This window comes from Myripristis murdjan, chromosome 21 (assembly GCF_902150065.1).
Source record: "Myripristis murdjan chromosome 21, fMyrMur1.1, whole genome shotgun sequence".
Classification (NCBI taxonomy): Eukaryota; Metazoa; Chordata; class Actinopteri; order Holocentriformes; family Holocentridae; genus Myripristis; species Myripristis murdjan.
In genome coordinates this window covers 5,917,501-5,934,441 of record NC_044000.1, presented here as the reverse complement: position 1 = coordinate 5,934,441, position 16,941 = coordinate 5,917,501, and the positions used below count along the sequence as shown (strand labels likewise).

The 16,941-nt window shown below is 40.3% G+C and overlaps 1 protein-coding gene across 1 annotated transcript in view; it reads left to right on the top strand.

The window, feature by feature from the left end:
- Positions 1–9,702: 9,702 nt before the first annotated feature.
- Positions 9,703–16,941, top strand: part of LOC115380034 (ephrin type-A receptor 6-like) — a 247,204-nt gene continuing 239,965 nt past the window's right edge. The window contains exon 1 of the mRNA XM_030081062.1: positions 9,703–9,811. Within this exon, the coding sequence (XP_029936922.1) occupies positions 9,736–9,811 (76 nt within the window). The 5' untranslated portion in view covers positions 9,703–9,735. The remainder of the gene's footprint in view (positions 9,812–16,941) is intronic.

Below are 16,941 nucleotides of genomic sequence, written 5' to 3'. Positions count from 1 at the left end.
GAAGCTGAAATGAAATAAAATGAAGGGATTAAATCAAGATTAGATACTTTCTTTTGAGGACCAATTTTCCTAGTGCTTTAATTAGTGCAGGAGTAATGTCCTCTTATAAAATTCCCTCAGTCTGATCAACTGAGAGCCCTTCAAAGGTCATCCAGAAATTCTGTCACTGCTAGCAATTAGTGGGCCCCTGTCGAGTGCTGTATTTAAGAGGCTTAAAATATTTTATGTGGTCTCAGATCTATCCCTTTTCACTAGAAGTTCCTAGTTTTGCTCTGATATAATATGGTAGCTGAAGGAGACACAGCTCCTTAAGTCTGACTGATGTAGTGGCAAAAAAAAAAAAGAACACAAGAAAGAAAGAAATCCAAAAGGAGTTAGCCATTTTTTATTAGAGTAACTTAACTATTTTCCCTTAAAAATTAACCTTCTATAAAGTTAAATTAAAATGAAATTAAAATGAAAATGATCCTTCCATAACTTGTTATGATTTATAAGTTCATGTCATAGCGCCTCATGTCAACCGGGGCTTGAATTACCCTGGAGCATCTGAAGGCCGTCTCCATGCATCTCTCTTACCCTCTGCCAGAACATGATTGACAGCTCTGACATGTGGATATTGCTTAATTCATTCAGATCAAACACACACACATTGAACTTGTATAGCTCATCTATGAACATAACCTTCACTAAGCTGTGGTTGATAACCTCACTTGTTACAGGACCACACCAGTGCTTTTCAATGTTTGGCTCATTTACTACAATTTGCCCACATTTTACACCATTTTTTCACAAGGTTTTTCACACCAAGTTTTCACAACATTTAATCAAGATCCCTCAATTTTCAAATTTGAATTTTTGGTTGAAACATCGAACTTATGATGTTCTGCTCCTGCAGCTGTCAAAGTTTGTCACCATTACTGCATAAACCACAGAACTGATAATGCCTGCTGGACAGAAACAGTCCCTCTCGTGTTGTGGCTAAAAATTACATTCACTTACTGCATTGTTATGTGTCATGGCACTTAGAAATATGAATAAATGCTCCCCCTTGAACCTTGGCATTTCATATATGTAGGGATGCCACTTCAGCCATATGTAAATAGCTGCACCATCCCAAGCCTCAGCATAGTTAATTATGATGCATAATAATGGTGTCACCTCTTGACCATTTGAAACCTGAAGGAAAGGCCATTTACTTTTTTTTTTCGAAAATATTTTTTTAAAAAATTGCTACTGTGGACAATGACTAATGTAGCAATTTAAAAAAATATATTTTTATACATTTTGGATTATCAAAAATAGATTTATAAGTATGTTTTAGTACATAAATGCAGACACAGATGTGAAGTTGTAGGTGCTAAAGTGAAGATTTATTGGTAGATTGTAGAACAGCAGGAAGGAGTTAGGAGACGATGGCCAGAGATGTGGTGTAGAACAGTGGCCAGGTGATCCTGTGAGTGGAGAAGCAGGAAGCTGGCTGGAGCGGCGTGGGCTGGCAGGGAGATACAAAGGGCAAGAGGGAATCCTGGACACAAGGAAAAGCAAGGTGAGATCCACAGGCATGAGAAAGACAAAGGAAGACGTTAACTGTGACAATAATTAACTCTAGTAGCAAAGTACTGGAGCAGCCAAAAGAGCATCCACCACTGTGGCAGGCTGAACAATCTGGTGAGGAGTGGAGGGAGAGCCGGGTGTTCTTGTGCTGCCAACTTGATGAGCTGATAAAAGGCAGGTGAGGAGGTGAAACAGGAGCCATGGAGAGGGAGTGAGCCACGCCCACGCCCACGCCACACACCGAGCCAGAGAGACGTGGTGGAGGAGGCACAAGCGAAGTTGGGAACCAAGAGAAACACAAAGAAAATACGGCAGGAGCCATAACACAAAGCATTAAAGGATTTGGAGAAATCCACAAATAAGTAGGGGTTTCTGTTGAGTTTAGGTTTATTTGCCCTGCATTATAACCCCTTCCTTTAATCTACTCCTTCAAGAGCTCAGGAAAGACTGAGATGAAATATCTACTCATCGTATTACTGTACAAACTTCACAATACTGATGACAGTCAGTGAGAGGAGAGCCATATTTCAGATGTTTTTAAATGTAAATATGTCTTATCTCCTGCTTGTTACTCTCCAGTGTTCAAATACACATGAACACGGCATGATTGTCCCCCTGCTGTGACTGTCTTTATGATTATATGATGACTCCATGTGCTGCGTTTCTGTACCTTAGGCTTGCCATGACTCCTGCTCTCCAGTGATGGGCAGAGGCAGGCGGCAGCACAAACACACTCTCATTACATTATTTATCAGGCTGCAGCACTCGGCCAACTATTAGAGGCTTCTGTCTCCACGCACGCACACACAGACACACATTGACGCATGTTGGCACATGTGCAAGCTCAACCGCGCACACACACATGCACACTCACACCTGTCCATGACAGACTGGGGATTTTGCCTCGTCATTGTTTGTGCCCCTGACGCCATTGATTTAATTGGATTGGATGGGCCCCTCTAATCCCTCGGGTTATTGGAATTTAACTTCAAAAAAAAAAAAAAAAGAAGAGGATGTGGAAATGCACAATCATCTGATATTTAAATATCTTAAAGGGACAAAGAGACACTTAGAAAACCTACATTCCAAATGTATCACAGCATATCAGTGCTGTTGTAGAGTCACTGATAAAGATCCCCTGTCCGGATGATTTTATTCAACACACCAAGTCGACAGTGATCGTGGATCAGCGCTATTTCTTTGTCGTGCTGTGTGACAGCATCTCCGCCAAGCTACTGTATTTACTTCTACCAAAAATTTAATCACCTAGAGCAGTGTGTAATTTATAAATGAGGAGGTCGCAGGGCGCTTAGAATGAGGTGAAGCAGCATGTCGAATAGATTATTCCCTCAGAGCTGTCTCTCTTTCTGTTTGTTTGAGTGAATTTGATTCATCCCAGGAACAGCGACCGTGCTCTCTGTAAAATGTCCCTGTGCACAAATTCATCTTGACACCAGGTATTTAATCACTGCATTCAGATGCACTTAAAACGTTCAAGAGCGTATCAGGCAAGGTTTGACGTTACTCGTTTTCATTAAATAAAAGGTGAACAGTTGTTGACTTAATGCATTGAAATTACAACTCATTAATTAAACTTTTAACAATTAGCTTTATACTTAATTTGTGCCCAAGTAGAAAAATCATTTTTCCTCTTGCTCGCTCAGGTTTTAAGGACAAATTCTTGGTGCATTTTAAATCTGGTAGTTTATACCTCCTCACACTGACATTGAGGTTACAGGCAACCATGGATCAAACCAGTATCAACTGTAATTATTTCCAGACTAACCACATCCACGTAACAGTATTGACAGGCTCACCACAGAGAGTTAATAATTAACCATCAGCTCCAACCACTATGTGTCCCAGCTGGCACAAGCATGTCCAACATGTATCACAGTGTCATTTTATGGAAACTGCCTCACACAGTAGCAGTGTTAACATAGCTTTTCATTTTTTATTCATTCAATAATTGCAGTATATCAGCTCAAATGATAAACCTACTAATGGAGGTAACTAATCAGAACAACTTAATAATGTGAGGCAGCAAGGTAACATGTAATTGTTTTATTTTATAGTCTGGAAAGCAGCCAACACACCAAGACTTTAAATCAAACCTTCCTCTGATTTAAAATGTTTGTGATTATATTCTACACCTTATGATCATAAAAATGAGATTGCAGTCTGCCTATTAAAAGGGCAAGATGCAGACTGTCAAATCCAGCAGTTTCAGACCTGTGGATCACTGGATCCACAGAAAACATTGTACAGTAGGCCTTCCATCTGCTGATAGTTCTGGGTTGAGCAAACATAAAATATTTATAAGGTTGACGTTGATAAGAACTTTATTTATTTTTATTACTCAGCACAGATGACAGATCATTGCAAACAGACATTTATAGAAAGAGCAATTCTTTCAACTAACCATGCTCTCTTGGGCTGAAAAGAAATAATTTAATTAATCCTGTTAAAACAGAATTAAATGTACAGGTGCTAGATATAGAGCCAAAGTGAAGGTGGAAATAAGTTTATTGCTTCTATTAAACCTTGATGGATGGAACTCGTTACCGCCAAGCTGCAGCCCTGTCTCCTAAAAATTACACTGCCATACCACAAAACTGCATTTTTAATTATGTTTAGTGGAAAATATATTTTGTTATGGATTACTTTTTTTCTGACATCACAAACACATTTCTAATCAACATATTATTTTGGATGCCCTTTCAGCCATTTTGTTACTTTAGGCACCAAAAGTACTTGGCTAAGATTAGACAAAGGTTAGGTAGTAGTTTGCTATGTAGTTTAGTTGTATGGAAACATATTTTTCAGGAGACAGGGCTACAAGATGACAATATTGTCACTAGATTGATGACTTTATCTCGGAAAGGTGATTAACATCAAATCTGGTGACTTTTACTAACCAAAGGGAACAATGTTAACATGTTGAATCTTCATATATTTGGCAACAAACTGGTGCCGCTTGGTTATTTAGGTTAATTCATACAGGTCTGATGATCACTGTGTTTCACATATATAGTGTAGCCTGTACATATATATAGTGTAGCCTGTACATCCACTAAAAACAGAGGCAGGAGCTTGATATGCAAATTACTTTATGTAACTTTAGCAACATTTTGAGCAGCAAATTCCAACTTTCACTGGAGAGGAGTTGGCAACACAGATGGAGCCAAAGAACCACAGTTTTTTTTTCTGAATTTCTGTTTTTCCAAAGGAAACTAATTTAAAGCTTTGCAGTCGTGGTGCTGGAATCTAACATAAATAAATAAATAAATAAGGTTCCATGGCTCTGAACCATGGTCATTGACTGCTGCAGGTAAATAATAAATAAATAAATAAATAAATGTGGCAGTACAGTCTTTTTGCCATCAGGGGCAGTGCTGACAAATTGCTACATGGAGTAGATTATACAGAAGTCCGTGTGGCTAAATGCTGTAAATTGATCACCAAATTTGATTCCAAATATTTACCAGAAACTGGCAAATCCTGTTGTTGTTACATTTGGCCGAATATTTTTAATGAAGGCATAATTGTAAGTTGATGTGAAATCCATGGTTGTAAAGTGATGTCAGTTTCAGAAGATTTGAGGCTATGTGATGTTTAGCAGTTGCATAACCAGAGGGGGGCCTAAATGGTATCAGATTTCATTCATTCATTCATTCATTCATTTCATTCTAAGCACACAGACATGTTTATCTTCTCCAGCGCACAGTAACAGAAGTATTACAATTCAGAGAGATGGTTTTTAGGAAACGTCCCACTGTCTTAGCACAGTCTTAGCATTTTATATTTGCGCCTGGAGGGTGGCCTCACACATGCTTGTAGGTAGAAAATCTCCCTTAAGACTATCTCTGGTTCCACCTAGCTGAACCAAGAAGATTATTTCTCAGGAGCAGCTGTGCCTCAGAGAAATGTTTGCACAACTAAATTCCAATTTGCCTGAGTTTGCTTGTCCTTCTGGTGCGAGGCCTGACACATTGTGCAGATAATTGCAGTGGTCATGTGTAGCTCAACAGGTGGAGTGTGGCAATAGTGCCAGGATTAGGTGCTTGACTCGCAGAGACTGGAATATTTGTACTCATTGTGCTGTAAGGTGTTTGAAGTATCCACAAAGTGCTTTGCACCATTGTATCATCAGTATCTTTACTCAAGACACAGCATTCATCTGCACTGCATGTCTGTCCTCTCCATCATGATGAAATAAAGACAAATGCTGTATCCAGTTAGTCAGAGACTATTAGGACCAAGCTCTAGAAAGGCATGTGTGGCAGAGTGGTGCTCTCTCACCCTGTTTAGCCCCTTTGATGGATGGGTCATTTTATACACCATTAATCCATCCATTTGTCAATTACTAATGGAAATTTTGGGGTTGGGGGTGGTGGGATGGTTTGACGGGGCTGTCAAGTGGCTGAATGCCACCTTGGATCAGTGCTGACTGGAATTACAGGACCTGTCTGAAGAGAAATATGGATGTGGTGCAAAGGGTGCATTTGGTAATGATGATGTTTACTGCACTTCGTGATTATGATCAAAAATGTCATTTCCACTGGGCTTCCAGTGAAAAATCCACTTTGCTGCTGTATTGCATCAACGTGATTGCCAGAGTACACTGTTTTGTTGTCTAATAAGCACTTGCTGCAAAACAGGGGCCTTTCTTATGATACTCAATTGAGTGAGCAAATTACACCGGATCTCTGAGAAGCGCACCAAAAGAGACTGAAGGCAGTAGTAATGCATTATCTTTAAAACGGATTCTTCCAAATGTTCTAATCCTTCATATCATAGCTGTCTTTGATGTAATGAAACAGTGATTCTCATTTCCTGAATAGCTGCTTTTACTGGACACACAACGGTATTCTTGCATTTCTAGGCAGCTGTTTAGTTAATTCTTCCCTCAGAAAAAAACATTACAGCAAGGAAAGGTTATGGCAGGAGAGTGAAAAATAGAAAAAAGAAAGACAGAAAGGGAAGGGTAATCAAGTGAGCAGAAAAAAGGAAATAGACAAGGGTAAAAATGCGAGCAATAATATACAGCGGAGGTGGAGAAGAGGAAACAAGGCCTCCTGAATAGCTGAAGGAACATTACGGAGGTAAAGAGGTTTATGAGGAGCTATCTGCTGTCAGCCCCTGGAATTACCCCGGCCTGGGTGAGGGCTCTTTCCTATCGGCGTCCCGTTTCTTTCCCTCGTCTCTGAACGATGGGCGGATGTCTCTTTAACAGCTGGGGTTACCGACACACCGGCTCTCAGGCCTGATGAGCTGCTCTCTCTATTTGCTCTGCTCATTCTCCTGAGCACCGTGGCCATCCAGATTAGAGCCCATGGCCCATTAGGCAGCCAGGGAGGTGGGCAACCACATAGGTGAAGCACAGATGTGTGTGTGTGCGTGTGTGTGTGTGTGTGTGTGTGTGTGTGTGTGTGTGGCAAGAAAGGGAGTACAAGTCATTCCAGTAAAAATTTGTCTGTGTGTGGGTGTGTTTTCTGGAACAGCTATGCTTTATGGGGACAAAAATGTCCTCACAAGGATAGAAAGATGAGGAAAATCCTCCACAGTGAGAGCATTTCTATTTCTTTGTCTGCTCAGCCATGGTGCTAACTACCTAGGTCTTCTTCTATTTGTTTCAAACAAACTGCTGTTGCTGCTGCTGCAAACAGAAAACACATCATTTCCTGTACGACAGAGGATTTTTTGAAGTAACACCTGGAACACCGCATGTTTAGAGCAGGAAATGTAACATGAACTAGTAGACAAGAAAGTAGCAAATACACACAATTATATTGAAATATTACAAATTATGAGTTATGATTATATTGGGTTGTATAGTTCCCTAGCTGTTATATGAGTCCACATGGTGGTGAAATCTCCTCAACAGCTGCTCTGTGCTCCCCTGGGCTGCTAATCCACAGTACTGGATCTCCAGCTCAGTCGTGCAGCAGTTAGTGATACACTAACAAAACGTAATCTATACATTCATGTACATGAACACGGATTGTCCATTTTGTGACAGTCAGCATGACTCCCCAAATAATATTTTTCAGTTGGAGGTCTTGTGCCTGTAACGCGTACCATAAGAGCAACAAAGTCCGGAGAAGGAGGCTGGGATGGTTGATTGATCAATAAACCTGACTTTCCCTCTGACATCCGAGGTCAGTGTCTGAGTCTGTTGTTTGTTTCCTGTTATGTAATGTGTGTGATGTGACATTACCTTACACAGGATTAACATTTCCTAAAATTAACCATTACCTTCTCCTAACCTTAACAAAGGTGTTTTGTTGGCAAGAGTTGGGAAAAAAAATTGCGATCATGGATACGAGTTCAAATCTCTCACAAATCTGTTGATTAAATTTTTTGACTGTGACTAAGTACCGTGAGACTGGGTTTGGTATTTCTTTCTTTCCATTCACTTTCATAGCATGGCAAAACCAGTCCTAAAATAACACTTTTAGTGCATGAGCTAACACAAACAGAGCAGATTATGCCAAAATGAAAAGACCTGAAACTCATTTTTTGAGGAAATTATATGCCTCTATTGTTGTAATTTTCCTATTAGAATCGGAAAGCAGGTCGGGAAGGTAGCCTCTGAAAGAAATGTCCTCGTAGTAGACTTGACTTGACACACACGCACGCACACACACACACACACACACACACACACACACACACACACAAAATGGTAATGGGGCTTCTTGTTTTTCATATTAGTGTAATTTGCTTTGTTCAGATTTGTCTATGTGCTAAAAATGTTATTTTGGGAGCTGTTCTGTAGTGCTATGGAGGTGAATAGAGAGACAGAAATAGAGTATTGTGAATTAGTAGACATGAGGACCACGGATCAGCTAATGAGGAGATTTCACCGCCATGTGGACTCATATCTCCCAGGTAACGACATAACCCACCACTCTACCAAAGTTCAGTTTTGCTTTTAGGTTAGTTAAGGTTAGGGGTTAGGGAATAACTGCCATCAGTGTAACGTCCTCACAAGTGGAGTGCTACAAATGCTTGCATGTGCTTGGCTGTCTTTGCATTGCCACGCGCACATGCATGAGCTCCATGCACCAATAAACTGAGTGTGAAAAGCCAATTGCAATCACGTTCTCTGGTTTTCATCAGACCCCATGTTCTCTGTCTCTAAACAATAGTCCCTTATACAAAACATCATAAACATCCCACTGGAAATTGTTTACTGGAAAATGGTAAAGCCGATAAAGGCTTTCGTGTTCAGTGAGTTGGAGATGCTGGCAGGTTTTAAAGGCTTGGCTACAGCTATACACACAATCAACCTGGAAGGCTTTCAGCGTCATGCTACAGTACAAGTCATTCAAGGTAGTTTTGCCTTTTTTTTCAAGTTCTCCGCACATGTATACACACTGTTGTACATGCAAACGAGCTCACAAACGCATTTGTAATGCTGTCCCATGTGCCCCCTCCTATCTTCAGAGGTCTGTGTTTACTGCCCCGGCACTTCCATCCACAAAGCCACATCATGTAAATCAAGGGCTCAGGCTAATCTTGCAAACAAATCGGAAGACACAGCGGATTAAATTGCTACAGGCAATTTTGAAGTGCTGCAATCATGGTTTGTTTTTAAGCAATTATGTTTTTTTGTCTGTGTCAGTGTTTTGTATTGTGGTGTTTGAAAGTGTTCAGTGTCGCCCTGGATTTGGGAGAGAAAGAGTGAAGCTTTGTGTAGATGGCAACTGAACATTCAGCCATGCAGAGCCTTTGTGATCCATAAGAGTAGAGAAATGTGCTTACGATCTCCATACAATGTTTGTTGTGAAACGAGGTTCAGCGGACCCGTTATCATTGGGGCTTGGGTGTGGCTCAAATACTTTAAATCATATCTCAGCAAAACCTCGTTGAAGTGGTGTAAAAACAAGGCTGTCCCTTTAACATGTGAGTGATGTCATGGCTTCCACTGATTCACAGTCCAGTTCAAAAGGTGGCGGTAGTGAGCCAAAAGCTGTTTGCAAGCTGCCAAACGCCGCAAGAAGAAGAAGAAGAAGAAGAAGAAGAAGAAGAAGAAGAAGAAGAAGACGAAGATGCAGAAGAAGAAAAACGAGAACAGGCAGAAGAAGAAGCCGCAGTAGAAGAAGAAGAGGAAGAGGAGGAAGAAGAAGGCCAGAGAAAAAGCAGAAGAAGAAGAAGAAGAAGCAGAAGCAGAAGATGAAGAAGAAGAACAACTGCAACAACATGAATACCACCCGTCCAGAACCAGAAGTCATTAGACACTCCATCACCTGTAAGTCATGTTAGCTGTGCTCGGACAGGTTCATTAACATCTCTATAGTGGGTCAGTGGAGTTTTTTGTTTATTTGTAGAAGCTCAGTAACTCATAAGACTGCTGCTGCTGCTAGCTTAGCGGGGCAGCAGCTTGGTAGCTAGCTGTATATTGAGCTAACTGCTAAGCTAGTAGTCATTTGATGTTTGGCGTGATTTTTTTTTTTTTTTTTTTTTGTGTCAGGAAATTCAGACATCATCCAAACCAACCTTATCATATTGTACGTATTTCATATCAAACAGTACATCTATTCCAACCTTTGCATTTTGTGCATATTTCATGTGTCCTGTTCTTAATGGACAAACGTTGACACTTTTTTTTGTGCGCATTTGTGCATTTACACCCTTCACCCACACAGAGAGAAAAAAATAAAATTAAATGAAATTAAATAAAAATAAATAAATAAAATACAAAATAAAATAAAATAACAGCAAATCCATCTCTTCCTTCATGTACTCATGTACAAACAATTGTACATGACTACAATAATAGTAATAATAATTATTATAATAATGATAATAATAATAAATGCAGTAAAAATAAAATAATGATTTTAATAATAACAATAATTAAAAAAAAAAAAAAGTATACGATTAGATCATGTTTGGTTTTGCTTTTTGTTTTTGTCAGATAAAAGTCTCCGTATGTGGTCCTTCTCACAGTTCATCATAAAGGAAACAATGGTGTTTGGTGTGATATTAAGTCATTTTGTACCTTTACTTCCTCCTTCTCCGTGTTTTTCATGTTTTAACTGCTATAGAGTGAGAGACTAATTTTAGAGAAATTGCCAACTCCTTTATGGTCTGGAAATTCTAGTGTTAAATCGGAGAGAACATCTTGATAATGTGCTGCAGCCTGACTGTTTATTGATAGTTCTTGTTATATTCTTGGATTGTGTATGATGTAGTCAAATGTAAGGGATTACTCATTTATTGAGTCATATTAGATTATTCAATGGATGTTATATTTCTGTGTATTGATTCCAGTCCACAGGTATGCATGTATTCATATTAGTGATCTTGGAATATGGTACTGTGTTATCAAGACAATTTAAAGGGACCACTTCCCACTTCCTCCATAGCATTTCTCAGCTAGAATCCTTGTTCCACACACAGAGTAGTCTGCCGAGGTTCAGGTTCCTCGCAGTCCGATATAATGCAGATATACTTGTCCATTGAGCATGACTCCCAAGACCAGCATAGCTCAGTGTGGTTGGTTCAGTTTGTTTGGTGCTAGTTGGATCAACAAGGGTTTGCCCAATGTGTTTTTGAAGGCCGGCAGCGATGCCAGTCTTTTTAGCACTCAAGCTTGAAGATGCCAAAAGCATATAATGTAATGGTATTCAATATATTTTTTAAAATTTCAAAATTTAAGTGCTAATATTTAAACAAAAATAAATATTCAGTGTTTCTTGAAGCCTCAGAAACAGCATTTAGTTCAACATGGGACACTGAAACTCTCCACTGACTGCGATGCAATTAAAATTCCTTTAGGTGGGTTGTTAGGAGGCAGGTTTCACTGCAGCTTTCACAGGCTGTTGAGCAAAATCCTCCCACACCTCACTGCAATGATTTCCTCCTCCATCATATCGGTGGTGGACAACATTGACTTGCCAGTAGCTGATTTGCACGAAAGGTCCAATTTTGGCATATCGGCTTGTCTCTGCTTTTATCATCCCCCTGCAACTGTTACATCATTACAGCTTCGAGAAAAAAAAAAAAATCACCCTTAAATACACTTACACTGTCGTATCACTGCTCTGTGATGTTCAGTTCATTCCGCTGAGTTATTTTGTGATAAAATATAAGTTATTTTGCTTGTGTATCCAATTTCTCTTCATGTACTTCTGCCTCAGATGGAGATTTCCTACGTTTCAGAGAATTACATTAAAAAAACACAGAGAATGGCCCTGAACTTCTTACATCCACCTGTGGGTTTTGTATATAGGTGGAGAGAGCAATTTTAACAGTGTAGTCATAATTTTTCTCATCAGAGTGGCTGCACGGCACGACAGTGTATTGTTCTTTAAGGCTGCGGTGCTGACATTTATACTGCTGATGTTTTAAACTCCATCGTAGCTGTGCTGTAAATATCTTCCCTAGATGTTGTTGTCTGCATTGATCTAGTTATCCATGGGAGTTTAAAAAAAAAAAAAAAAGGTATACACCACCAAAGAACAAAAAGAGTCCAGAAATGCAAGGCGCATCAACAATAACTGTTTTAATCAGTGTTATAGGGATAGTTCACCCATTTTGAAAAATGTGATATTATTTCCTTTCCCCTCTAGCTGTTCTGTAGGATAGTGGTGCTATCTTCCTCTCATTGTTACTGAGTGCTGGATACTGGCTGGATTCTCCCAATGCTAACTTAGTCCAGTAATTTTAGGCCAAAATTGGGGTCAACCTAGGACAAATTGCAAGAGAAGCAAACTCAACTGATTTTGTATCCTCAGTTTGTCCTGAGTGAGGGGAAAAAAGTCCCAAGAAATCCCATTGGTGGAAAGTTTTGAAAATCACTTATTTATGACCATATAATACCAAAAAACACTGTTTTTAACACACAGGGGAAAGGGGTTCAAAATTTTACTTTCAGATATCACTATAAAAATTCACAAGTTGATTACACACACAAAGACAAGAAAAAAAATCAATTACAAGTTCTTCGAATTATTCTGTTTACACATGCATATCACACATTATTTGATTTGATATGCGCTAATAAGGAATATAAGGAATAAATGCCAGAAGAGCCATTTAAACAGTGAATTAAAAGGTTACTATATATATAGTAACCTTGAATTAAAAGGTTACTATGTAACAGTGAATTAAAAGGTTACTATATATATAATAACCTTTTAATTCACTGTTTAAATATCTGTTCTGGCATTTATTCCTTATATTCCTTATTAGCGCATATCAAATCAGATAATGTGTGATATGCATGTGTAAACAGAATAATTCAAAGAACTTGTAATTGACTTTTTTTCTTGTCTTTGTGTGTGTAATCAACTTGTGAATTTTTATAGTGATATCTGAAAGTAAAATTTTGAACCCCTTTCCCCTGTGTGTTAAAAACAGTGTTTTTTGGTAATATGTGGTCATAAATAAGTGATTTTCAAAACTTTCCACCAATGGGATTTCCTGGGACTTTTTTTCCCTCACTCAGGACAAACTGAGGATCCAAAATCAGTTGAGTATTTTTCTCTTGCAATTTGTCCTAGGTTTTTTCATAAAATGACTGGACTAACTGTTAGCCTCCTGCCATTGAGGCAGACTTCCCCCCAGCTAACATTCTGAGAAATAACCACTTTAATCGACTCAAACCTTTAATAAAATGTGGGCTTGATGATGTGTAGCAAAAGTTTTACAGCCCAAAATGGCATGATGAATGGTATGTTTTAAAAATAAACAAACAAATAAATAAATAGATAGATAAATAAATAAATTAGGCAAAATTATTCTCTTGTGTAGTCTGAGCTCTCTGTGCTGGTCCTCAGTCACAACAGTGGCTGGCAGGAGCCTTAAAGGTATTTGATATAGGGGAGTGGAAGAAAAGTAGCAGATAGTCAAAAAATAGTATGACACATATGTAGCTTGAAATTAAATGTAGCTTGCCTAATGCAGCTACCGCAATGAGGAAAACAAATAATAGCAATCTCTGTCAATCTACTTCTGTCTCTGTGGTGGCTGCTGCTTCTTTGGTGTGGTGTGATACAACAAGTGCAGAGGTTACTGGATTTTTCTAGATGTTCATACCAGAAAAAATACAGTTTTAAACAATAATTTGAGCAAAAGTATCATCTTTGTGCTCTCAGTAGTCAAATGGCCATTTTAGTTTTGGAAAACAACACTTACAAAATGATGTTAAACCTTCTTTGAGTGGATTAGGATGGTTATTTTTAAGCATGTTAGCTGTGGGGAAGTCCACCTCAATGGCAGGAGGCTAACAGTTAGCATTTGGAGCATCCAGCCAGTATCCAGCACTCAGTAACAATGAGAGGAAGACAGCACCACTACTGTCCTACAGAACAGCTAGAGAGGGAAGTGAAATAATATCACATTTTTCCAAATGGGTGAGCTATCCTTTTAAAGTGTTTTAGAGTGGATTATTCCTTTGAAGTTTTTTTTCACAGTTTGGAGTCAATTCACCAGGGGCCCAGTGCTGTATAGGTTGGCACTTCACCGTGAACAGGACATTAGTGAACCCATTAGTGTTATAAAGTCTCATTGTCTCTGTCAGTTGTGCTGATGTGGTCTTGTTCCAGCTCTCTGGCTGTGATGAGTACAGATGGACGGAGCTTGTTCTCTCCGGACAGGGGAGAGCCATAGCTCACAGTTAGGCCCCCTATACACTACAGTCACACCTCATTGACCACCATTACAGCTAAGGAAACCAAATCATTGCTAAGGGGAGGTGCTAGAGGACCTCTTCCCAACAGCTTGCCCTCTCTGATCATCATTCTAAGTCATCACCAGACTTTTGCAGGAGTAAAGATTATGTAGGTCATCTGTAAAATGTTTAATTTTGATTTCTTAGCAGTAGTAATATTGTTACTTGTAGTGCTAGCAGTACCAGTAGGAAGAGATTAGAGTGACAGTGGTAGTAGAAGTAGGAGAACAAGATAAAATGGTTATTTACTCTGTTTGGCTCAAGTAATTGCAAACCAATATAACAGAAAAAAGCAGGCTACGTAAAAAGCCAAAACGCTGCAAGCATGTTACAGATGACTGTTGGTGTCTAAAGTAATAAAGTTAGAGCAAGGGGCTGAAAGTGCTCCGAATATTTAATTCTGTGTGCCCCATCAATGACACATCTACAACACACTGCTACTATGACCTAAAATTCCCATCACCTCCTCTTTCGCTGAGAGGCACCATAACATTTATCCATCTTTTTATAGCTGCAATACATCTGCCCCGCGACGTTAATAGTTTGATCCATTTCTGTAGTGTGTATGCCCTCCCTCCAGCTACAACAGACACAAACTGGCAGCTTGGGCCAATATACGCTGGACTACAAGCCATCTTCCTCCCTCCCTCCTCTGCCCCCCCCAATGTCTTTGCATCTTGCACAAAGTCAGCTGGCAGCTTCCCTGCATTGTTTGGTGATTGGCTGGGAGCTAAGTGGTGGTGACAGATTGTGATGGTGATGTATTTACCTCCTCAGTGCTGACAGGAGGCTGTTCCTCTGCCCTGATTGACTGGGCCTCATCGCAGCAGCCAGTGTTACTTTGTTTAACCCGGTCAGGTTGGAAGGAGAGTTTGCTTACTCACTCGATGAGACGTCCATGGAGATGAGAGGAAGACCTTTCCTAATCTTGGCTGACATTGGCAGCTTGGCAAAAGAATAGCAGCACACTGTTGCCTTGCAAGTGGATGAAGACGGAGCTTTACTTCCTTCAGGTTTGCTGTAAAGGGACAGAAGGTGAATGAACATGGGACAGCAAGTGCTTACAGGTGTTGTTCGGTGAACACCTTGCATCTCCAAAATGTCAATTCTTCAGGAGCTATGAACAACAGCCTTGGCTTCATTTTGACAGCCGCAGGAGGTCAAGAGAAAAGGTTTCATGAGCCCAACGGTCACTGAATTTAATGTAATCTAGACCTAACCAATGTAATCTGGACATAAAACATGAAAGCCGGCAAAATGATTATTAGGTTTTGAAATGACAACAGAAATATTCTGGCTGGACCTCATCTGCAGATGTGAAACGTTTATGCTGGCCAAATTCCTATAGAATGATAGCTTCACTTTAGGTTTGTGCTGATTTAACCATGACTTTTAGACCCACACAATGCATGCCTCCTATCAGGGCCTTTGATTTTAAAGTCTCAGAAATATGAATTCAAAAACATATCCATTCAGCAAATGTGAACTCAGATGCCCAGTTCTACAGGAGAAATGTGCAAATTACAGTTATTCTAGTTCTCTACGATTATTCCAAGCCTGCATATAAAGTTTTCATCATGGGGTTCAAAGTGGGTCTCAGGGAGCCATTCACTGTTATTTCATTCACTTGACCATGAGCGCACTGAGGAAATAATCATAGGTTCCACCTCTCCTGCCTGTGGTTGTCACGCCACTAACAATAGAGACAGTTATGCAATTCCACATTAAGTCATAACTACCAACAAAATACTCTCAGATGAGGTTTCTACGGGCAACGTCTTATGAAGTCTAATACCTGTGGGTCCTTGGAGTCGGGGGAAAAAATTGGGAACCCCTGGTCTTGGATATCACACACACACACACACACACACACACACACACACACACACACACACACACACACACACGCCATTGCGTTGTCAGCTAACCCCCTCTAGTGCCGAGCATCCTGCACAGATGCGCACAGTCTCCCACTGTAGCCGCCGCTCCCGCTGCTCCTTCGCTGCCTCCCCACCGTCTCTCCCTTCACCGTCTCCATCTCGCTGCTGCAGCGGTCCGGGCTGGAGACAAGGAGCTGGGTGACAGCGGCGCATTAACGAGCCACCAGGATTTCCAAAAACCTGTCACGACTCAATTTCTCTAATTTTTCAGGTCTAAGAAAAACTCCTGCGCGCTAAGGAGACGCACTAGATTCAACGAGACTCTTTCATATCTTTTTTTTTTTTGAAATAGCGCAAGACGGGTGCTGAAGTCTTTGGGGAAATCTCCAAAGTTGTTATGCTCTCGGCATTTTCAGTATTGTCTGAAATTTTGATGTCACTTTTGCTATTTTGGTGACTTGAACCAAAACAATCCCGTTACGCGCCGTCCGCTGCCACCAGGTGAAGCGATGGATTTCATCTTGTCCCGCCGCCTGACGGGTCTCTCCAGCCGGGACCAAATGTGAAGACCGGCACCGGTGGATCTGGTGGTTGTGGCGGAGCCAGCAGCGCCCCTCTCTGACCACGTTTCCCCTCGGATAGAAGCACCGCAGATAAAGCCGGTTGTGGATGCTGCAGCAGACATGAGTTTTGGAGAGAGATTTTTTCTCGTTTCGCTTTTCCTCGGGATTGTCCTCACTCGCCCCAGCCACAGTAATCAAGGTGAGATGTACACACACACAGTGCAATGAGCCATTCACTTTGAAATGAATCTGAGGCTGT